Source organism: Amphibalanus amphitrite, unplaced genomic scaffold (assembly GCF_019059575.1).
Source record: "Amphibalanus amphitrite isolate SeventyFive unplaced genomic scaffold, NRLGWU_Aamphi_draft 000100F_arrow, whole genome shotgun sequence".
Classification (NCBI taxonomy): domain Eukaryota; kingdom Metazoa; phylum Arthropoda; class Thecostraca; order Balanomorpha; family Balanidae; genus Amphibalanus; species Amphibalanus amphitrite.
The window spans coordinates 922355-945772 of NW_024881595.1; the positions used below are offsets into that span (position 1 = coordinate 922355).

General features: G+C 51.3%; 1 protein-coding gene and 1 long non-coding RNA gene across 2 annotated transcripts in view; one reads left to right on the forward strand and one right to left on the reverse strand.

Annotated features, from left to right (window-relative positions):
* LOC122380552 (chitin synthase chs-2-like) overlaps positions 1-7805 on the reverse strand; it is a 35158-nt gene extending 27353 nt beyond the window's left edge. Inside the window, exons 1-2 of the mRNA XM_043363801.1 lie at positions 7669-7805; positions 2665-2834 (exon numbers count right to left, since the gene is read on the reverse strand). Coding sequence (XP_043219736.1) covers positions 2665-2768 — 104 coding nt within the window. The 5' untranslated portion in view covers positions 2769-2834; positions 7669-7805. The remainder of the gene's footprint in view (positions 1-2664; positions 2835-7668) is intronic.
* The window catches only part of LOC122380553, a 66000-nt gene that overhangs the window by 33662 nt on the left and 8920 nt on the right, over positions 1-23418 (forward strand). The gene's annotated exons all lie outside the window — the stretch shown is intronic.

Consider the following 23418-nt stretch of genomic DNA (forward strand, 5'->3'; position numbering starts at 1 on the left):
GTCTGTGAAAGAAATTTTAAGTGTCTCTTACTAACGATAGCAAGCGAAGTTCCCTTCTAAAGAAAACTCTTGAATAGCTAATGTTTTTTTTTGTAAAACTTGGCTGGGCCCGCCTCTTCCTGCAGTGCTCCGCCTCGTTTCCGCCCCTGACGGAGCGGTTATCACGGGTGTCGGTGGGCGCGACAGGTGTCCGCGGACCGGCCGTGTGTCCCAGTTTGGGGCGTGGTGAGCGGACACCAGATGGGCGCGCTGTGTCGGTCAGCCAGCACCGCCGACGGGAGACAACAGCGGCACACTCCGTAATGAGGCCAGCGGCTATCGTGCAATCGCTATGCGAAGATAAACGCACTTCCCAAGTGATACTTGGAATAGTAAATTAGGCTATTCTTTTCACGTTTCGGTTCGTTATTACTCACCCATAGGGAGCTTCGAGCACTGACAAATTTTTAACCGAAATACAGACATCACCGACAAACGGTTAAAGATAATGAGCCTATTGTGATTGACAGGCTGTCTCCTTTGTCATCGAAATCGCTCAAGGATTTGAGTGATCGACGGCCTTGGGCGTCCAAATTCAATTGCGTTTTATATGCGTGCATTCATTGCATATTTCTGGTTAGTGAGCAATCAACTGAAACCATGTACTCTTGCGAATGCTCCCATACAGGGTGGAAAGTAATTACGCGAACATGTATTTTCTTACAATTTTGACCGTCAGTGGAGCATTTTTATGAGTGCGGGCTGTCATGGAACATAATTGGTCGTGTTTGTTGTCGCCTCATCTACCAAAAGTGACCTAACTTTGAACAATGACCTGGAAGGTCTTAAACAACCTCTCGACTTAAAATGGTGCAGACACCATACGCTGCACAAGACCGAAATGGGCAAAGAGCTCAATTTGGAGCTGCCAGGGAAAGCGTTTGTGATTATTTTCGCCGGACTGGCGGAGAAGGGATTTGTAGCGGTCTCAGCACCAGCATTGCACAATTATACGTTTTTTTTAAACATAATAACACTTGAGAGGACTTAAAAAGCAAAGCCGTCCGCGGCAGCAACCCCTCGGCGAATTCTGTCGCCGGATGGGTGGTCACCATGTCGGCGACAAAACGACGCCAGTCGACCCGAAAACTGGCAAATTAGCTTACTCTGGCCGGGTACCCGATCTAGGATATCACGATTCGCACATTAATACGCAAAAATTCGAAAATTAAGCCGTAGAAACCCTCGGGATGACCAAAATTCACAAATTAACAGCAGAATTGTTAATTGAAGCTTTTCAAAGACAATCAAAGATGGACAGAGGAGGACAGGCAGCTGGATTTGTGGTTGGGTGAGACATCTGTGGACTGTGAAACTGTTTCATCCGTCAAACCTGCAGAACAACTGCTCTAAGGGCTGCTGTTGCGTCCTATGTCCCGTCCGTCCCAACCTTCAAACATCCGGCAAAGGAACACATCAGTGGGTCACGAGCCCCCGGGTGGTGTCAGAATTGCGTGTAGCGCTAAAAAAGGTCACTAAAAATAAAGTATACAACCGGTGGAACATCCTCCAAGACGAGTGTCTCTGTCTAATCCACCGTGCAACGAAAGGGGCAAAATGATTGAGCGCACTTTTGTGCCCGACGCAAAGAAACTGCTCTTCGTGATTGGTGAAGTCCTTACTTTCATGGCCAACAAAACGCAATACTGGTGCTGTGAGAACCTGTTTTTCTTCAGGACATACAAAAGCTGATCTGGGAAACGCCTGGGCCTCAATTCGACTAAAAATCTCCAGATGACTCCTCAGGAGACCGTCTAAAAGCTGCAAGGAGCCACCAATACCGATTACCTCACTGGACAGCTCTATAAGGTGTGGGCTGAGCTTTGGCCAACAGATCTTCACATGCTGATGTAAATCATGCCGGAACGCCTATGTCAATGTATCGCAACGAGATAAGGATAAAGTAAAACATATATTGTTTATGTCACCGCCGTTTTTTTTTTCATTACTAGAAGACGAAAAAGTATGTTCGCGTAATTACTTTCCACCCTGTAGGTATTACGTTTAAGATATTCACTTGTATGAAGTGGCGGTCAGGGATGATTAGCTTTCCACTTCTGCTAAGATGCTTAGAAACGATAACCGCAATATGCATTAGAGACACATTAAACGCTAACGTTTAGCCGGATATTAGCTTTATTATCGACGCCGCGGTGATAATCGGCTATGAGCGACCACTAACGACGAAACTTCTGTTCCAAGGCATGCCAGAGAAAGTGTGGCTTTGGGTCATTGTGTTGTAATAATGTGAAATGGTATCTCGATGAACTTTCGTCTATTGTATTACGTTATCATTTATCACCTACAGACTAACTTGTTTTACAATGCCCCGACTGCGACATAACTCTAGCGCGACAGGCGTTCCTATGGGTCCGTAAATATTCATCTACTCATTCCGTGCGGCCTTTCTCACCGTTCCGTGTCGGTGCGTCTCTTCCCGGGTCTCTCACCCATAACCCTAAGGTCTCTCATCCCCGGGTCTCACGCCCGTGTCTCTAATCCCTTGTGTGTCTCAGTCTCGGGTCTCTTACCCTGGTACTATATTTCATCCCTCAGGTCTCTCACCCTTGGGTCTCTCACTCCCTGCTCTCTCACTCTCTGTTCTCTCACCCCAAGCCAACTCACCTGCCACCGTAGATGTCTTCGGTGAGCGGGGTCTTCTCGTCGGCGTCATAGTCGTCCTCCTCGAGGCCATAGGTGGCCGACTGGGCGTTAGGAGCGGCCGGCATGGCGGCGGGCGCCGGCGAGCGCGCCGACGGGGTGCTGCTGCCGGCGGCTCGTGACGAGGCCGCCTTCTGTGGACGAACGGGAGGAGAAGGGTTAGGGCCGCCGACAAACAGACAGGAGGGAGGCAGGGGTGTGACAGACACAAGGGAGAGAGGGCGTCTCCTAAGTGCAACGGTGACATGACGAGAGGCATCTGGTTGTCGAGTGCTACGCGTGGTATCAGAGCTGGGTTGGTGTGAAAAAGACAAGATCTATGTGAGTGAGAAGTTCAAAGCAAAGTTTTTATACATACGTTTCTTGAACCGTTTCTGTTGGAAAATGTTGCAACACCTGGGCTGTAATCCTGGCCACACCCATGTCTCTTCTATTGCCATTCCGTGACCGATCCGCGACGATTGACACCGTTCCGATCAAGCTACCGTGCTCATCCCGAGCCTGCTGAAACCTAACCGTGACCCGTATCGCAACGATCGCTTACAAATCGTCACGATTCAACCCTAGATGCGGCTGACTAGTGTTAGTTTATCGTCTATCGCCCAGTGTTCTCTTATTTCTCGAATTTCACGGCCTGTTACAGCCGGTGCACCGATGCCGGATCAAGATAGGTGAAAATCCTCTCCCGATCGCTCAGTTAGCGGAACTGCTGAACGCTCTGTCACGGCGAGCGAGCAGGCTGTGATCGGATCTGACTTCCGCTCCAGCGCCCCGAGGCCAGAGAGAAGGCTGGAGATATGCACGGCGCGGCAGACCACTGAGGCGGGCGGCCGTCCTGTGGTGAGGAACGCCGTCTATCTCGGAATGCACGTCTGCGATCTCGGCAAGTCTTTGGTCACACCTACAGTCCGTGACTCAGACTCGGGAATTCCTTCGGTCAGCATCACCCCACCTCTGTGCCGTGTCAATGCCCGTTCCGTGCTGTGTCGGCGGCCGCTCTCAGCTCCATCGCCTGCCGCATGGAGCTAGACCGGTGCGGGCTAGTCCGCTTATTCTGCCATTGCAGGACACTACCCGGGTCCGCCCCGTACTGTCGTGCCGGTTTATGTCAGGGCGTTGCCATAGGATTTCTGTTGAGCGGTTCACCGACCGGGTCACTGGCCCCATAGCGCCAGTACTGGCGGTGTGAGTCCTCTGGCCTTCTGAGGCTGTCTTACGGAGGTGTCAGCCTGTCTCCTCTGCGGTAATCTGTCTCCGCTCCCGCTCAATCCCTTCAGGCGTCTGTGATCCTCCGCCATTTGTCCACCTATCCCCGAAGGGAGATTACGACTGTATTCTCTAGCCTGCAGGTGCTGGTTGGGATTATAAAACTGAGTGATATACAGCCGTATACCAGCGGATTGCGTCCTCGACTAATGTTCACCTGTCATCTACGCCAGTCTTTTCTATTACTCTCACCTGTTCTTTTCGCTTCAGTCGCCTTCGGCGGATGAGCTGTATTGGTTTTGGAAAATCGCCATCGCGATCACCAACTTCACACGCAAAGAAGTCGATTTAAAACAATTCGTGGTGATCCGCTTGGTGAAAAGTAGTGGGTTAAATGGTATATTCTGTACGACGGTGGAAGAGCTTATGGCTCTCGCCAATCCTCATGAATGCGCCAAGTAATGACCCGTAACGAATGATCATATATTCGGCCAACTATCTACTACCGTAGATCCACGACCAGACCACACGAACGGCTCGCATTCTATACCTTCTGCCTTGAGCTCAACCGTCTCAGTTCAGTGCATTCACGCTGCAGCCTTTGTTACCGCGCTGTTCGGAGTACCGGTACCGGAGGGAGGGGGTCAGCTAAGGGGGGGGGGGAATACGGTCCACGTAGGCCACCGCGCCCGTCTGGTCCACACAGCGGGCAGAGCACTGGGGGCGGCTGGAATGTCGAGCCGCATGGATTGGTCGGGCTCTGAATACAGCCAGCATTAGACAACTGCATGAGAAAGATCTTTGTGACATTAAAAAGCCCGAGACGATAAGGTGATTTGCTCGTTGGAACGCTGGAGGCCGCGGCGGAAAAGGAATGGTACTGTGGTGTGCTGCGTTGCAGTTACTGGTGCTAGGCTCTGAGTCTGCGTTGCAGCCACCGGCTGGGCCTGTGGTGATATGGCTAGTCGGATTTTGTGGATGGCTGGTGTTCCTTTCTTAGTGTGCAGTGCAGTCACTGTTACGCTGTTGTTGTGCGTTGCAGTCGCTGTAGACCGTAGCCGGGACTGATGGTTAGTCAGGTGAAAAGCTATTGATAACACGCTAAGCGGACGGTACTTTGCCGATGCTTTCTTCAAAGCCCTTTTCCTTTGTGTATCACCAGTTTCGAAAGTCAGCCGAGAGTCAGACAATGGTTCCACGTGCACACGCCACCCGAGGCCCGGGCGGCTCTGTCCGGGGTCGGGTCACAGGCCGCCGTTCTGCACGGCCGGCTCGTGCAGCGGTCCTGCCGGCCGGTCAGGCCAGAAAATCCCGTCTGCCGGGTGGGAGTTCTAATTTCTCTCTCGCTCGTGGCACGCGGTCCCCCGACCCGTCCGGCCGCCCTACCACGAGTCGGTCCGCCCGGCCGGCCGGTTTCTCTCGTTAAAGTGCGTTAAAAATGGACAGTGATGGGGACGACGGGTGGGCCGATAGTGAAATCACCACGCAGTCGATAATATGGGAAAAAGATTGTAATGCGGGTGGTGATAGGGTGCTGACACTTCACCGATTTCATACATGCAGGTGTGTCGTTTCCGGTGAATATTTTGAATGTCTATTATTGTCAGTAAATTTTATCTTGGTAATAGCATGCAGCTTTTTTAGTCATGAAACTAATGTTGGATATACCTACTTATGGCCTCTGCTGTTTATAATGCATGCACGTTATAGAAATATTGCTACAAATTACATTGAACATAACGCTACCGGCACCCGTTTCATTACAAACTCCTTTCCATCTCATCACTCTGAGAGATATTGGCCGATAGACCAGCTGTTGGCGCTTTCACGTGGCCGGGGACCCCCGCGGTTAGGTGGGCCGACCTGCCTCCGTCGGAAGCCGCCCTGGTCGACCGCGCACAGTTGCGTCACCACTCAGTTCAGTGGGGCGCGGTCGAGGGCATGAGTTTGCCCCAGCGCGTGCGTCAAAGGGTAACATCAGCATGTGACATTGAATCGAAAATGGGACGAACTTGGTCAGCTGTGCACGTCGCGGAACTTGCAGCATCGATGGCTGGTTTACGATGCCGCGGATGCATCGTGTCGTTACATGAAGTCTGTGAGAATAGCGGTTACTCATTCATTGCGCAACCATTTTTATAGCCTGCTGAGCCGTGTAGGTCAGACTTCAGATAATTATCGGAGCGTTCCTTCACTTTCGCTGCAAAGCACTTTGTATTATCCATGAAGGTTAGATGATGGAATATGTGCCGAGAGGAACAAGCGGGAAGATTGAGAGCCCATTAAGTCTAGATCTCGTTTGCTTGTTTGCTCAAGATGACAGCGGGGTGCGGCTGCGGGATTATAAACCTTTATATCAGCTTACGCAAAACACGATGTTAGGAAAGGCTGAGAACGAAACCATCAGACCGGTAGCCCTTAAGAGCATTCCGCCAGCGGCGTAAACGGTAATGATGATAATATGCATAATTATATTATTACTCCAGCGTAAACCAAGCTTACGGCCCGGAAATTGTCATGATCTCCGGGATTCAGCATTATTTTAGCGTGGTTCTTTTAAGAGTGGCCCAATAATCTGACTTAGGACAAATACCGATTGCTATAACGACGCGCTATCACTGCAAATTTCCACAGCCTTGGACCAAACTAGCCAACCGCCGTGGTTTCGTTCCGCATTACCGTGCGAGCCCACGGCCCTGAATGGCACCGGTCTATAAACGTGACCGGTGACCACACCCGGCCGGCCGCGGTACCGGAGCCTTGGCGGTCCGCAGTGCCGCCGCACCGGGCCTCCGCGGGCCGGCCCGGACCCAAGGACTGTCCACGCGCCGTGGCCAACCCACCGCGCCGAGATACCGCCGGCCGGCGCGGCTCAGTGAAAGCGGCGCACCGGCGGCGGCCGGCGCGGCTGGCCTTCGCCGCCGGCCGCGACGGCCACGACGCGCCGGTCCGTGACGAAACCGAGAGCACGGGCCGCCACCCACCCCTGGCGGCGCGGCCGAACTGGGTCACCAGCCGACCGCTCCCAGTCTCCGGGAGCCGCGGGACCTCCTCGGCGGCTACCCAGAGCGCCACCGGCACTCATCAGTCATCACCTCTTTCATCTCCCCTACTCTGTCCTCTCGGGGCTGTCCGGCCGTGTGTTGTCACGTAAGGCCATAGAATGTCGGAATTGAGAGTCTCTTCCAGTCGCCGTGTCTTCGATGTTCATAAATATGTCGTTGATCAAAATCATTCAGCTCTCGCTCCATCTGTCGTATTGTGCTGAGTAGCACCGGGTGTCTCTTGCAATTGAAGCTATAGTTTTCCCATATCTCAGTTGCTGTACTCTCCCTTTCAATTATTCCCACAAACCCCAAACAGCTGCAACCGCGCAGACATTGTGCATGATCACATGCCGGGCTCCGCTGCCTTGCCGCTGGGCACGAGAACCTTCCCACTACACAACACGCAAACATCCCCATATTGGTTCCTCACGATCGTGCCTCAAGGAGGTTCCCCTAGTGGTAGACACGGCATCAACTCGTGCCACAGCGGGGATCGTGTCATTTGAGATTACAGCGGCCCCTCGGGTGCCGTGAACAATGTTGGCGTGCAGGACCACTGCATGGGCAGGACTGACGGGACAGGACAGGTAGCACGTGGACTGTATGAGGGGTGGCGAGGACCGTGCATGCACGACACGCAATATCATGTCACGGCACGAAACATCACGGCACCTTGGCCCTGCGGCGGTCCCTATATCGGACAGTGCCGACTCACCTGGTCTGGATCCGGCGCTGCCGGCGCGCGGGCGACCTGCGCTCGCTCACTCTCCCCCGAGTCCCTCTCTCACTGCACGAGCCGCGAGCTCCGGCGGCGACTGCCACTCTCCACCGACAGGGCCGTTCTCCCGAGAGCACAGCCGGCCGGCCGGCCGCAGCCGCCGGCCGCGCTGATTGGTCAGCGGCCCGCTGACGTCATAACGCTCGGGAAATGCACAGGGCAGTCCTTGGGGGGGGGGGGGGGGTCGACCTGGCCGGACAATGGCCGTCTTGGAGGGGGCTGGACAGTGGACACGCCTATGGTCACCGTTACTGCCCGGATGGTGGGAGTCTGGCGGTGACCGGCCGAATGAACCAAAACGCCACGCGCCCGCAAATGAGCGCACGCTAATGTCAAGGGCATTCCGGAACACTGGCGGCATGGGCTTTGATCTTTGTGGCTGGTCCTAATTGAGAGCAAATATTTTCATGAAAAATGAGCCGCTTTGTCGAAAAAGCAAGAAGCACTTAAATAAGAAAATTAGTTTTGATGTAAAAATGGAATGAATAGGACCTTATGAAGATAGTCGCAAATCATCCCATTCGCAATTCCTTAGCAGCTTACAGATGTAATGGGAAATAGGTAAATGCATCTACTAAGTTCGATTGGATATTCGAATTTGATTTAAAGCATGCCATCGTGTTTTCGTGCATTCAAAATGGAACATTCCGTGCCCTTGCTGTCCTGATTGACGGAATCTTTGAACATTTAAAGCAGCACGCACCTGACAGTTAGTTCTAAGGACTCTGCGCAGGCTGGCAAGAACTTAAGTGTCCGAAGAATTTACTATTTTACAATGTTGTATTTTCTTCTATTGCACGATACACAAGCTTACTATTGGACAAATTATGCAATTATTAGTCTTATGTGCTCAGTCACGGGTAAATTTATTCTTTTAAATTGATCACCATTCACCACCACCAAAATTCCAACCGGCAGCTTCTGTATCAAATCACATTCGATCCTCACTCTAGCACGACGTAATCACGGCGATGCTCAATTTCACGGAGTTTAAACATCCATGTCAAGGCCGATGCCATGCCACACTCCTGAGTCATGGCTTCGCTGTGTGTCTCGGCGTTGATCCCCGATTCCTCACCCTTCCCCGGTGACGCCGCTGTGGTCTCCCCATCCCTTGTGGCGGGGATCTGCCGGGATCCGCCACTGAGAGGCGCGTCACGACCGTGCGGCGTGCGTCACGGTAACGGGTTACCCCCGGCCGGCACGGGCACCCTCTCACGAGGGACGGGAACGATCCGCACGGCAGCAACTCACAGACAAAGGAATGCAATTTATGCGGTGAGAGGAGGTAGTAGGGATGAAGGTCGGCTGTGATCGCGAATCATGCAGATCGGGCGCCAAGGTTGAGGGGAGGAATCAATAGCCGGTATTGTTCGGATTGCCGAGAGCGCCAATCTATCGTCTTAAGAAGGTATTGGAATGCGGTTCACATTGCACCCATGCAGATATGTGAGTGCATGTTTGTATCATTGTCCGTGTAAGCGGGTTATCTCCCCCAATGCAACTAAGTGCTTTCAATAAATGGCTTGGTATGCCAACCCATTTTTTTAGGGAGGAGTTATTGACACTGGACTTAACATATGTATATTCGGTTTTAGGCTTGCTGGAGATAATAATCACGGCTTTCGCAACAAACGAAAGCTGGTAAAAATATGTGTAACTACAATTTGTTTTTCATGCTGGCTTCGGCACCAATGGATATCATCTTTCACAAAAGGTGAGCGTTCCGCAGATAGTAATGTTTTTTTTTTTAGAAGATGTGTAACTGTTACCTACACTGAAAAAAATCGGGGAACCCCATTTCTTAAAATCTGACACCACATACTCCAAAATACTCCTAAATTAGGCTCCGTTTTCATGATTTTAGGATGTCATGGGTGTTGTGACACCCGACACGGGAGCCCCATTACCTTTTGACGCCGCAAAAATGTACATGACCCCCTTGGGAGAGGTTCGGCTAGCGAACTCCCCAAAAATTGCAGGCCAAAAAATTGGAGTGTCGCTGAGACACCCCCGTTGAAACCCCTCTGGGGTGTCATTATCCTGGAGTGACACCCCGTGTTTTCAGCTTCAAATCCTACCGATAGATGGCGCAAACTAAAGTTGGTAAAATCGGGACCTGTTTTTCACGAATGGCTGGTGCATGTTTGGAGCTAAGGCAAAAGCGTGCATAGTGTAGAGTGGCCAACTATATCATGATGATATCTAGACTGATTACCGTGTCATACGTTGGTCGTGCACACTACAGGGCGCCGCAAGGCCGCGAACGGAAAGAGTAACTCCTCACCCGGTTATAAATATAGTCTGAGATTCTCGTTCCGAAGAACATTTAATCCTCGCCGGGAGTTTTTGGGAAGTATAGGGGAGTGAAACTTCTCTGAGAGATTCCCTGCAGAAGGCGCGCGGTTCCCCGCGTGGGGGTCAGGAACAATATGGGGAGTTATATCAGAAAAATAGGGAAGTTGAGCTGCTATATTTTACACCCTAATTTGGGAGTTTGACACCCTGTCGGGTGCTTAGGGACCAAAAAGGGGTGCTCGGCTGATATTTGAGGGGTGTCACCTGCAGTCTAACGGAACCCCATGTGGGCCGGCGCTGACCCCCCTTTAGCGGCTGCGACTCCCCACTATGCGTCGAAACCCTCCTGGGGTGTACGCCAAACACCCCATTTATAATAGCTCAGCGACTCCCCTCAAAACACCCCACTCGGGTGTTATTTTTGACATGACCGTCAATACCCCGTACAGGGTGTCATTTTTTCTTTCAGTGTAGGTTGTTAAATGAACTTAAGTACCTATCGCAACGCTGTTATATCGCAGGCGCCTATATGTTCACCGCTCGTATCATGTTTCGTAACATCCTGAAAGGCTAGGTATCAGTTCAATATTTTTTATATGTGTACCTATTCACTTTCATCCTTTCGCTTTGTGCACCGCATCCCACTATCTAATCGATTTGCAGAGCCGTTTTGCAATTAAATGTGAAACGATCTGCTGCTCTACGCTGCACCACATTTTGTCAAGCAACTTGATTTCCGACGGTAATGAGGAATCGTCGCGGCATTGTGTGAAAGCGTTCGTGGAGTTCCTTCCAACTCGTAACGCAGCTCAATATTTTTACGTGAGTTGACAGCCGTCGCGATATCTTCCTTGCAGCCCGGGTTATCGTGTCATTCGCACTTTTCTCCTCCGCCCCACTGCACTCTCTGCTGGCCAGACTATCAGATGTGAGAGTTGAACGCAAAGTGCAGCTCACATTCACCTACGAAGCCCACGGATTCGCGAAACCACGGAATCAAGAGCTTACTTCTTTAATACCTATACTGAACAAGATTGCATTCATTCCGCACGACCCCACATACCGACAGCTCACTTGCTAAATTTGTTAGTGGCCTCGGTATTTCATGGCTGGACTGCCATCCATGGGACTTTTCGAGTATTTCTTCGAGCGAATTTTTTGGAATGTCGAGAACTACACATCCAGTAGTTCACGTCCGATTGACAACATCCGCCTCCCATCTGTCTTTTTACGTTCACACGATTAAATTGCGAAGTAACTTTCCAGACGATTTCTCCTTTGAATATGCTAGAACAACTGACGAGTGAAGACGTTAAGCAAAAGCTGTTTGAGGTACCTAACTGCCAGCGAACAGAGGTATAGGGGAAGGAGGGTGAATTGCGCCACCTTAAGGAAAAACGCTAATTGTAAGAAAACCGCTGGAGATATAAGCATGCATTGGTGACCATTTCAAAGAGGAACTCATTGGCTACGATTTAAGAGCCTCCCGATCAATTAATAATGTTTCGTTTGCTTCTGACAGCTGTTTTTCAGAAACATGTAAAAGGGCGCATTTGCCAACAACTGCTGTAAATTGCGCCAGGGGGATGGCGCAATTAGAACCCATTTGCGCCCTATACTAACATGGCTAAGCGAATGAGACGGAATGCATACACCCCGGCAGTCTAATGTCATTGCGGCTTACTTTAACATTCATAATGTTATTCACGCTGGTTAAATAATAAATGTAGGTGTAAATCGCGATGTTTTTTGCCCAGGTAGATAACTTTACATGTGTTCGTACGCTTGTAAAAGTGCAACGAAAACGTTTATTGTAACCGACTAGATATATGTGAACGTATGCGCCTATACGGTTACATTTTCAATCGTTTCTCTCAAAATTAATAATTTTTATTGTTTCGACAGCTTTATGACATCAGTTTCTACTTTTTTATCATAGCTGTCACCTCTCACGCCTGAGTCCATGTTGAAAATGTCGTATTTTGTCAATTACACCACAAGTTCGTAGCCTAAATGGCAGCTGCATTATAAGTTTGACGAGAGAAATAATTTGCGGACTGACGACAGCGGGTTGCTCCCCTGCCTGACATTAAACTCTTTCTTTATTGCAATCAGTTAATGATGCATTCATGCTGTCGTGATATACAATAGCTACACCATTATTCTATTTGCGCCCCCGTGGCGCAATTGCCATGGGCGCAATTAAAATTGAGGTACTTTTTAATAAAAGCGAGGAAGTTATCATACAGATGTTGAAGGAAGTTAACTGTTTTAGTGAAATATAATGAAAAAAGAGTTTTTCTTTCTAAATATCACTCTGAAAAGCACACAAATATCACACATTTTTATAGCCAACGGTTCAAAATGCTGCAAAAAAGCTAAGAAAACGCCGTAACATCTTTGACGGCGTAATGAGCCTTGCTGATTGGCTTCATCGGGGAGTTTGGGCCATAAAAGGAACTATCCAGTGGGGGAAATAATGTTTTCGAACACAAAATTCAAAACATGCCATTGAATCCGTGGGAATGTTGGTGGGCGCAATTGGTTAGGAGGGCGCAATACACCCACTTTCCCCTAGGTGACTGGGGATGGGAAGTCCTAAGGACGGAAGGAGACGGATGAAAGGGAGTAGGAAGGAAACGAATGTGCCACGTTTTGATTTTAAATTACTGCGGCTGATAAATGCCACGTGAGGTAGGTGTGACATCAATTGACATCAATTGGGATGAGTTCGGGTCTGCGGCCTCTGCACCACCGGCAACGGGCAACACATGGCTGTGGCGCCACCTCGCGGGGCCAAGACCCTCAGAGCCATCTGGTGAGCATAAGGGAGTCTCAGCGACCAAGGGATCGGGAGGAGCCCGAGCGACACCTACGAATGGCGAGATTCAGCGCCACTTAGGGAGCGTGAGCTCAGCTCGAGGTCGCCATACAGCGCCTTCTGGCGGGTCTCAGGGACGGACCCCCTAGCGCTGTCTAGCAGGTCTCAGAGACAGACCCTCAGGGCGCCGTCTAGTTAGGTAACACACCGACGCTCTTTGGCGGGTCACGTGCTAAATCTAAATGCTGCTTGACTGCTCACTGAAAAATACACAGCACCACGATGGAAGTGATTTGTTTGTTTGTTTTGTTTTGTTGGGTTAGGCCCTTTCGGTCGACAAGACCATTGCAGAGCCGGAAGGATGATAGGAATTAGGGGGAGACATTGGTCTGGGCAGGCACCCTAGTGAGTCGCCGAGGCTGAGCCCGTCCAGAGGACAGGCCACCCAGCCCCAAGGCACTCACTGCACCCGGCTACGGGGTGCGCTCCCTCGGGAGCAGCGGTGCCGCTCCAAGGGAGCAGCCCGCATGAGATAAAGTTGCCTGCCCAGCCCGGAAGGGGATTGTGGCGTGGAGGAGAAGGATTTCGGTATCCTGAGGATAGAAGCACGGACAGGTGATGGAAGTGAGAGGGCAGTGCAGGTTCAGAGAATGCCTCAGCGGGGTCACTTGCTAGTATTTGGGAGACAGCACAGGCCGATTGGTCACTGAGAGAGATACAGCGCCACCTGCGAAGGTGGAGCTGTATGTGGAGCTACAAGCCCGGAGGACGCCCAGCGCCGTCTGGCGGATCACAGGCCCTCAGCGCCGCCTAGCGATATTGGGGATAGTCTCGGGTCTAGCGGAGCGTCACCGGCGCCTGGTGGCACAGAGAGACGTCCTCAGTGGCATGAGAAAGATGAGGATCGCCCGGGTCCAGTGGAGCTCAGCGGCGCTTCTGGTGGGTCAGAGGCGAGTCAGTAGTTCCGAGGATGCCCGCCAATCACAGCTTACGCTTTTGCGAGAAGTGTTCGAGTGTGGAGATTTCTGGTGCCCTCAGTCCCTCAGCGCGCCTCGCAAATCCACGCCTTAGAAATAAACATACTCGTATAATGCCCGTCATGAAATGTCGATTAATCTAAACTATTCAAATGATAAATTAACTACATTCTTACACATTTAGATGGGTAATTTAGATGGGCTGTACCTTCCGTGCGCCTCTGTCCGGTCCCTACAGAACAGCGAACTCGGCGGGGTATTGTTGAAGCAATGAGACACGCAACGGCCGGCATCGACGCGCTAGCAATGGCCGTCAGACGCCAAGGTTCACGGGACTATGCGTGCTGTGAATGCGGCCGGGATGCCCAGCGGCGCAGTCGGCGTTAGATCGTGGTAAATTATTGGTCTAGCGAATTAAGATGTTGGCTTTGGGATAATATTATGTGAAAGTAATATGCTGCTTTTTATCAGGCATGGTCGAGGCTTCTGCCTTCGAGTTGTCGAGGTAGAGGCCAGACCTGCGACGCGTTCTAAGTGTCCGAAATGGGAGGATTCCGTACCACAAATTACACTAACATTCTGACCAGCTTGACCTTTGTTCGTGTCCTTTATGCAAATACATATGTCCCAATCAAATGATTCATTTATCAATAATTTGTTTGCTGCTGGTCTCCCTGGCCTTGTTCCCTAAGAGTCCTATGTAGACATGCCATCCAATAATTGATCAAATCACCCCCGACATGATCTGTCATGTAGTAGTCAACGTCTCAAATCAGCGACAACCATGTCGATCATGCCTGGTGATGCTATGCTACAGTCTCGCGTGGCAGCAGCCGGTCTGGCACGCCAGCCGCGACGTGTGCCAATCGCTGAGAAGACGCCGCCGCCGCGGCACAGTTGCGATATCGTTCGTGGCCGCACTTTAACTAGGATCGTCGGCGCACGCTCTCAGCGCGCGCACCGACCTTCGGGCACGAGTTATTTGGGAGAGGTGGGCGCCGTTTTCCGCGGAGGTTCTGCCACACCCCGCTCGTCCCATCCCGCTGCCCGCCGGCTGCTGAGAGCTAAGCTGATCCGTGTCAGTCATTATGCTAATTACCCGAGGGCCACCCGTGTCAGGCGCTGGGCGGGGGTCGCCCGGCGCCGCGGAGGGCAGGCGACTAAGGCGTCCCACGCCCACACGTTTGGAGTTGTACTAGCCGCCGGCCGGGAGACTCGTTCAAACGAAACTGGAGCGGGCGGCGCCGCTGGCGGCGAGCATAAGTGGCGGGTGACCCTGCCGACACACCGCCGGCCCGCGGCCGCAATTGTGCAGAAATCGGGAATCGGCGTGGCTTTGTTCGGCTCGACTGGATTCTTCTGTTGTTGCGGTCGGGCGGGGCATCCTTGGAGTGTGCCGCTCTCGCCCCGGCGGATTTGTGTGCTGTTCTACTTTACCGAGTTTCTGACGGGCGCGCCGCGCCAGCAGTGTCGTGTTTACCGTGTTCGACGGACACGGCGGTGTCGGGTGTGACTTGTGACATGTGTACACAGGGTGAGGTGGTGCTACGTCAAGGCTGAGGGAAACCTGGAGAGCGACTTGGACACGTCTCTGGGGGATTAGTCCCCCTCTGTCAGCGTGCGTAAAAATGCGCAGGAGATTACGGAACGCTGTGCTAGTATGACTTATTTTGCGTATTTGCCTAAACATGGCGAGAAGCTTGATTACGAGTAAAAAGGTCATCACTTTGAAAATCTTTTCCGGTTGTCACACCTCGTCAGCTAAGCCCAGCCACATCTATCGACGCCATCAGCTGGACACTTTGTAATGGTCCTGCATCTCAGCGAGGCATCTGGTGGCGCACCCGCGGACTGTCTCCCCACACACACTCGGTCATAGATAACGGAGCCCAACAATGCACGCCGGCTCTCACCGCCTGCGCGTCGCCGGACCCACCCGTCGGCTCTCCCTTTTAATGAATAATATATGTCACACTGGGGCGCCGCGGGCCGCGCAGATATCTCTCGTCAGTGCTATACAGCCGCCGGCCAATCAACAGCGGTTGGCATAGCAACGACAGGCGGCAGAGCTGGGAGCTCCACGGTTATCAGGCGGAAGTGTAGGGGTGGGAGTACAATGGTGGATGGGGCTGGGCTGAGATATGGGTACGGGGTTACTGTTGGTCTGACCTGACCGGTCACCGGGTCATAGACGGGTCAGAGCGGTCACAATAGAGGATCAGTGGTCGCCGAGACGGTGCTGGGTCCGATGTCTAATCGAAATAGCAAAGGATACGAAACTACAGATCCATCATCGTAGGTATGATGCGTATCAATCATCACAATAAAAGTATGTTACCGTTATGTTTCTAAACGAGAAAAGTGCAAGTGTGTAGACTTAAACTTTGGGGCTATGTACTAGCCTCTGCCTAAGATAAGGGCTACTGCCGCATATGCTATTTATGATACGTTGAAGTAGCCCATCTGTGATGGCTGTTTGGCGATGGATGGCGTAAAACATTGCTGGATCTCCGAACGTCACAGGTTAAGTTAAACTTTGTCGCTATGGTCATGAGCCGAGGCACCGAAAATCTCAGACTGATGCAGTATTTCAGAAATGCACGATACAATAGGCAAACTCAGTATTATGCAGCGTGACGGGGAAATGCGGGCTGCTATGAGGTAATTCATTTTCAATTAAGATCGAAAGCATAACCAGAAGCATGTCACGAGTCAGCTCCAGTGTCGCAATACGGCATAGCTAGAGTTCCGTGGACGGCGGTACAAAAGGGGAGGGGGAGGGAAGGTTATGGAACGTTCCTTAGTGAGCCCGTGCCGCCACGGTGTGGGACGGACGGAACGTGGGGGCCCACGTGCACACCTCTTCCCTGGCGAGAGAATACGCGGAAACGTGACGGTATTTAGGTTCTGTAGGAAGATTGAGTTATATCTCCAAGCCACTAAAACAATTATTTGTCAACCTCCGTCGTTTTATGTTGCGATAGGAATATCTCTAGCACTTTTTTTCTGCACGAAAACAAAACAAAAACCTTACACGTATAAATTATTTTAGTCCGAATGGTAGACTGTGTGGTCCGTTTAAGGCCCTGGTGTGCGATAGTCTAATTGATTGCTCATCATTAGGGACCCACCAACCGATCTTACATATCGCCCACGCCCCGTTCACATTGAAAGTACTGAGCAGTGGTTGAAGTTCAGCCTACTGATTGATTGAAATCGCATCGGCAATTTTTAGATATGCCTAAGCTCTATCACAGTAGCGCTACTTTCGCATTGTTCGAAGAAAAAATATTAACTCTTTTTCACAATGATAGGTGGTCGCAACATTCTAAAACCCCCATAATGACATGTACGAGCTAATTGAAATCTTCAAACAATTTGACTTGCGGTGTAATTTTCCAATTACTACTTGTTGACCTAGGTATACATAAATATGTTTTGACAGGCTGACGTAGAAACTTTTTGACGTTTTTTCTATTGAAATTATGTAATTCATTAGAGCTGATCCCTAGTTGATCCCTTATCCATGCAGCGAGAGGAAGACGAACATCTGCCGACTTTCACGCAGCCAAATTTCCTCTTTCCTCTCCAGAAACGAAGTGGTAAGTATGCGCTTACGTGGCGCCTCGTGACTACATATGTACTAAAGCTCGACTTTATTGCTGAAGTCGATTGCTCGAATCACTCTTCAGTGTCTTTGTCAGCATGACGAACAACTACCGCTGATTTCCAGAAAAGACTGACGGTTTCTGCTCGTTGGTTTCCCTGTGGCAGTAACGCGAGCCAGAATGCCTGGCGACCACATTCAATAAAACGGTAAATGCATAATACTGGTGCTCGTAGAATGCACGGCTAAGGAAATATTGTGCTGCGGAGTTACACCGGAAAGACGTAGTTACAACATGGAAGGAAAATGGAAACGGAGCAAGCGTGTGTTCTGACTCGAGCATGCGTTGCACGTGTTGAAGTACCTAACTGTTAATGTGATGAGTAGCCATTATCTTAATTTTCATCGCAAAAAAAGGAATAAAGAGCTTGGCAGATAGGAGAGTGATTTGGCTTTTGTGTTCTTAGTAACGCTGCTGTTCTTATAGATTGGAAAAGCAATTAAATAAGGCTTTCTTAGTCGTTGACGAGATCCGCTTACACATTATTTTTATCGTGACTTTTTTAGCTCTAAGATTTCGAAGCTGTAAGATAAGCTCATCGTTCAGTCTCATCATCAACACGGGAAGCAGCAAATGCTTCGCTGAAAATGATGTTTCAATAGTTAAGAGAGATGCAATTTGTTTTAAAAAAAAATCAACCACCATTCTGCACTTACCAGCCACTGGAGTGGATTCTTTTTCCTTTTTGCCGGCTTTTTGCCGAGTATCTTTGTGCTGATTCGTCGCACCACCGGCCGGCGGTATTTGGGCCTTTTGGTCGACACCCGTCTCAGTCGCCGCCGCTTCCTCCTCGAGTCCTCGCGGCCCGTCCTCGCCTCACTAACCAGCTCCGAGGACGAGGCCGTCACTAGAGAGGACTGTCCCGAGTGATCCAGCACCATGGTTGCGCGTCACTGCACTCACGAGTTGAAATTTGAGTCCTCTCGTGCCGCCCCGAGGGCGTCCGTGTTCAGTCGGTCCTGGATAGTCCGTCGGTTGCCGTCACTGCCAGTCGCCAGAGTGGTAACAGGAGGTAGATTGATTCTTCTGAATAAGTCCACTGATTGAGATGTGACCCACCGAGAACTGACAGACCTCCGCTCTGAATGGCGTTCGTCGCCGAACGGCGCACCGCCTGGGCATAGACGAGGGACACCTCAATCAGCCCGTCACTAGAATCCACCACGTGTCGATATAAGGAGTCACTGACGTTCACTTAGTTCATCAGTGTCACTGCCTATTCACTTCACCAGTGTCACTGAGGCAGCTTCTGGCCTCGCGCACCGCGCTAGCCCGTCCGTCCCCAACGGCGTCACGGCGCACTCTGCGACCTGCAGCCCTGTGACTTCCACCGCTGCCGCCGACACCGCCCCCTCCCGTCTCCGACTGCGGCGCCCGGCGCGGCGGCCGAGCGGGTGGACGGGCCGGCGGGCGGAGCTCCTCACACTCACAGGGCCAGGGACAGGAGGGGGTGGTTCGAGCCCTCTTGAGCTGCTGAAGCTCTCAGCTGCGGCGGTGTCACGGAGAACTGCCCCAGTTTCGGACGAGAGTGGTCAGCTGGTGGAGACGGCGCGGTTGAGCTGATGTAGTTATGATATTGAGGAGTTTGGTAGCTTGACGGGATCCGCCTTTGCCGTCAGGTACGGATCGTGATTAGGCATCTTTGTTCCCCATGTGTAGCTTGGCTTGACGGTAAAATACGCGGATATATGACAGTGAGCAGACGGCTATTTCTAGTCCCGTGGGCAAGACGAATAACCTGCCCTACTTGGAGTCCTGGGTGCAGGTCTGAATATTATGGGTGCACGGTAACGAATGTCTCAGTGACGTATATGAGCGCACAGGTTTGATTCAGCATACCGGTTCTGCACCATGGGCATATTGTCACTCTAAGACTAAAGCAATACCGTTTACCTCCAAAGATGTTGAAATCAGCCTGCACTAGTCTACAGCATGCATTGGCCGCCTGAAATGACAGCTCTCGTAATGCTGCAGTAACTCGTACAATGCTGACGTCTGCAACAATGGCAAAGTGTGCGGCACAGATCCGTACACGGTAGTCACGGGCCGACTTTGTTCCTGGACAGGTCGTGTGCCGGGCCACACCCGGGCCGCTGCATGGAGTCTGTGCAGTGGTGACAGGCCGTGATTATTCAGGCTGCAGAGAGAGTCGCCCGACAGCGCACAGCGCCAATGGGGCCCAATGGAAAGCGGCCGCAGCGGGAGAACAGGACACGAAGGCGGCGGATAGTTATTGCAGAGGGTAGGCTAGACGTCATTGAAAACTGCAGCTATGACAGTGGGCATTAGTAGCAAGTCTTACAGGACATAGGAATTTTTGGCGAGCCTCGCTGGCATACGTATCTGGCGATGGACAAAAGGATTCTTTAATGGATTATGCTCAAGGATATCGTTCCAAACATTTATCGGGCGATTCACGCGCATATTCATACAAACGCTTAGAACGTTAATTTCGTTTCTAGTAACAGATTGAATAATAATTGAACAGAATTGAATTGAATCGCCGAAGAGCGATTGTAAATCGATCCTAGCGCCAGACGAGTATTCGTGCCTAGCCTGGCGGAGCATCTAGCGAATAAAGTGTAAATTGGTAGCTCTCTATTATTTAAACTTCAACCTGAACCGCAGTGCATATCATTCTAAACATATATGTTCATTATCCAAACAGCTGTCCTGTGAACGTTTATTTTCTCGACCAGCTCGGTGACAATATATCATGAGACAACACAGGACTGGGCTTGAACCCACAATGACCACTTCTCGCTACTTGCTGTCGGGACTGGCGTTTATCGACGACGTCGAAATCGGGCGACACGGGCAATGAAGGCGGACAAAAAGGCACCGAGCCACATAAGCACGTTATTGTGGCCGCACTTGGGGCGTACAATCACGTCGTCGTTTTTGTCAATTGCTGCCTAAACTGTCACCGTGCCCGACCACCAGCGGCCTGAAGGCATCGGCTTGATGCGAGTGAAAGTGAACCAAATAAATCGTTGAACGGATCCGAGACTGGTAAAATTAAGCGTCAGTGACAGGCTAAGTAAGATATAGCCGAAGTTGTTGCGTGACGTTTCCGTTCAGTTATTTCGCGTGGGTGAAGTAGCACGCGAAGTGGCGATTCGGCGCAAAGTTGGTCACTGAGTGGTGTGGATCATATGGCAATTTACGTAAACGGCGGCGACCAAATACCATAACCCGGGACGATGTCAAAACGACCATTGCGTGGAATCAACTTTCACACAATAATAAACAATGAAGGCAGACCATGAACACTGTAGCGGATATTTGTTTATCGCCAGTGCAGTGGTGGGCGGTTCCGGTGACGCATATTTCACTCTCTCGCGCGTGATCTGCCACCTCTTCATGACGAGGAAAACACCAACCATCCCCCTGAACCATACCATCGCCGCGGCATTTCCATCTTCCCGGATTCGATCCAAGTTGTGCAACGGGGCCCGCCACTGCCTCGGACGGCCCGTAAATCGTGTGGAGCGCGGTATTACCGACGGACAGGCGGTGATCACGTCCTGTTGCTGACCGGAGCGATAGAGTGGGGCGGGGAGGGTGCCTCGGGCCGGGTGGGGCCGACGCATACTGACCGTCCCAGCTAGTCCCGATCAGCCCCCGGCCGGTCCAGTATAGTTGGGGTAATGGGAAGGAGGGCGGTGATTGCTTGGGGAGACGGGCGGTGGTTAATGTCGGGTTTGAGAGGAATGGAAGAGATGCAGGGGTCAGTAGCTGGAGATGGGTGGGGCTGGATGCAGGGAGACGAATGCTGAATAGATGATGTGCTAGTGGTTGAACCAGCAGCCAAGAAGGCAAAGCCAACGTATAAGAGAGTTGAGTCTTTGATGGGACTGTCAGATGAAGTGATTCTGTCAGAACTGGTAGGACCTGTACGGGACTTTTAAAAACCAGACGCTTTTTAGTAGACGGGTGAGCTTGTCACACCACGTGAGAATGTGACATTCCTCACACTGGAGGACGCAACTCCGGGCGGAAATGGTCCTAATGCGTAGCAGACACGAATTCCATGATGTTCATCGTCAGCATTGCAGGAGTAATTTGACCCGCGTAGGCTCGCAATTTGTGAAGATTTAAGTGCAATGTTGATTTTGTCATTTTACCACGTGCGTACCCCGTAAGAGTTAGAAGGTTTTGTCATCAATTTATAAAGAAAATTATATTTATCGATGTTTTAACAGAATATAGCACAGCAGCGACTCCAAGGAATGTCTGCAAAATGGGGAAAAAGCAAACCAAAAGCATACATTTTACTCGTTTCACAGATAACAGTAGTACTACTGTTATCTGTGCTCGTTTCTATGAAGATCTGACAAAAATCATGTTCACCTAAAACTGCTGGCAGATTTGTCATTTGCGATCCGCCCACCGGTTGCGCAACAGGCCGCCCATTGCGTTTCCGTTGCACACCCCCAGCAGTGGCACACCCATGGGACAAGCCACCGGGGCCATGACAGCCCCCGTGGCACGGAGCTCACTGATGTATGAACGCGGCCGCGACGGAGCATTGGCGAGCGTTACACAACTCCTCATATGCCCGGTCAACCGCCAACGGTCAAACGCTGTGCAAGCGAGCGAAGATTTCGCCGTTCTCCCACGGACCGGTGACGCAGGCGACCGATTAGCCATGGGATGTGTGTCGCGCCCCAGACCTTGGCCCAGAGTTCTGAGTCGTTCGATGCATTTCACAGCTTCCCCACCCTGTGAGGACATCGTGTTCGTTGCATGAATAGAGCATCGCGTGGGCGTGTTTGAATAATGCATGCTACACAGGAACACCATTGGGCACCAGGTGTTTGGACGAGAGTCGGAATACTCTCTCGTGCGTTGAGCGCCGACGGACTGTCGCAAACAGCCAGAGGGTCTGGCCCCGGGCCGATATCTCGACGGGCAACTCCTAGCCGACGCGATGGGCGCAGCGGATGGGCGCGGCCGGGTAGACGGTCCGTGATTTGAAAGGCAAGGACCCTCCCTGAGCTTGACCCCACGTCCCCGGAGCGGCCCGGCGGCCGTGGGAGAGCGATTATACCCTCCAGCGAATCGAATTTATGTGGGATAGCCCAACACAGCCAGAGAATGGCTAGCCCGGAAGGCGGCGTGTAACACTGCAGACAGTTCACAGTGAGCAAAGGTTGAACAGGAAGCATTGCATTGCCTCTGAAGGGGTTAAATGGCTTGCTTCAGCACCTTGACATGGTTGCAAAGCGCTGTGACAGGCATGAATACCGGGGAGCGGGGAGCGTCGCTACATCTTCCTGATCATCTTCGGGTCACCGACTCTTAAGCGGTCATGCACAAAGGTGTGGTTTGTATGGCCAGTTTCACGCTCTAGATGAAGCAAATGTAGGGCTAGGCGGTATTTGAATGTAAAATCATCCATTGTTTCTTGAGCGGTAGCGAAAGGAAATTTACATCCCAAGTGAACATTGCTGCTTATGGTTGGCTCCCCTTATCACTTATTACCTAAATTGATGTTGACTATGCGTTATGAAGCTCTCTGGAGCTCTCGCAAAATAAGGCACCACATGACGCATCCGATAATTAAAATTAAGGCGCGACCCGTGCCTGAACCAGTCAGTGCCCTTCCCTGTATCGGCACTGTGCCAGGGTCGCGAGGCACCGGGGAGGTCCGATGACGTCATCCGAGGTGTCCAGTGTCATCACATATGTCTACGTCACTGTATCTGACTTTATCGAGACTGAAGACCAGCGCCTTGTTCTGGTCTAGACTGGTCTCCGAGGCAAGGCTGGATATCAATAGGATGGATACTGTCACCCATTACATACGTCATAGGAGACCGGACTAGTGTGCAAACAAACTGTGCGTCAACGGTGACTTCCTAATCAGTTTCACTTCGAATGATGTTAATGCCATTTTGGCCCACAGATATAGGCTTTG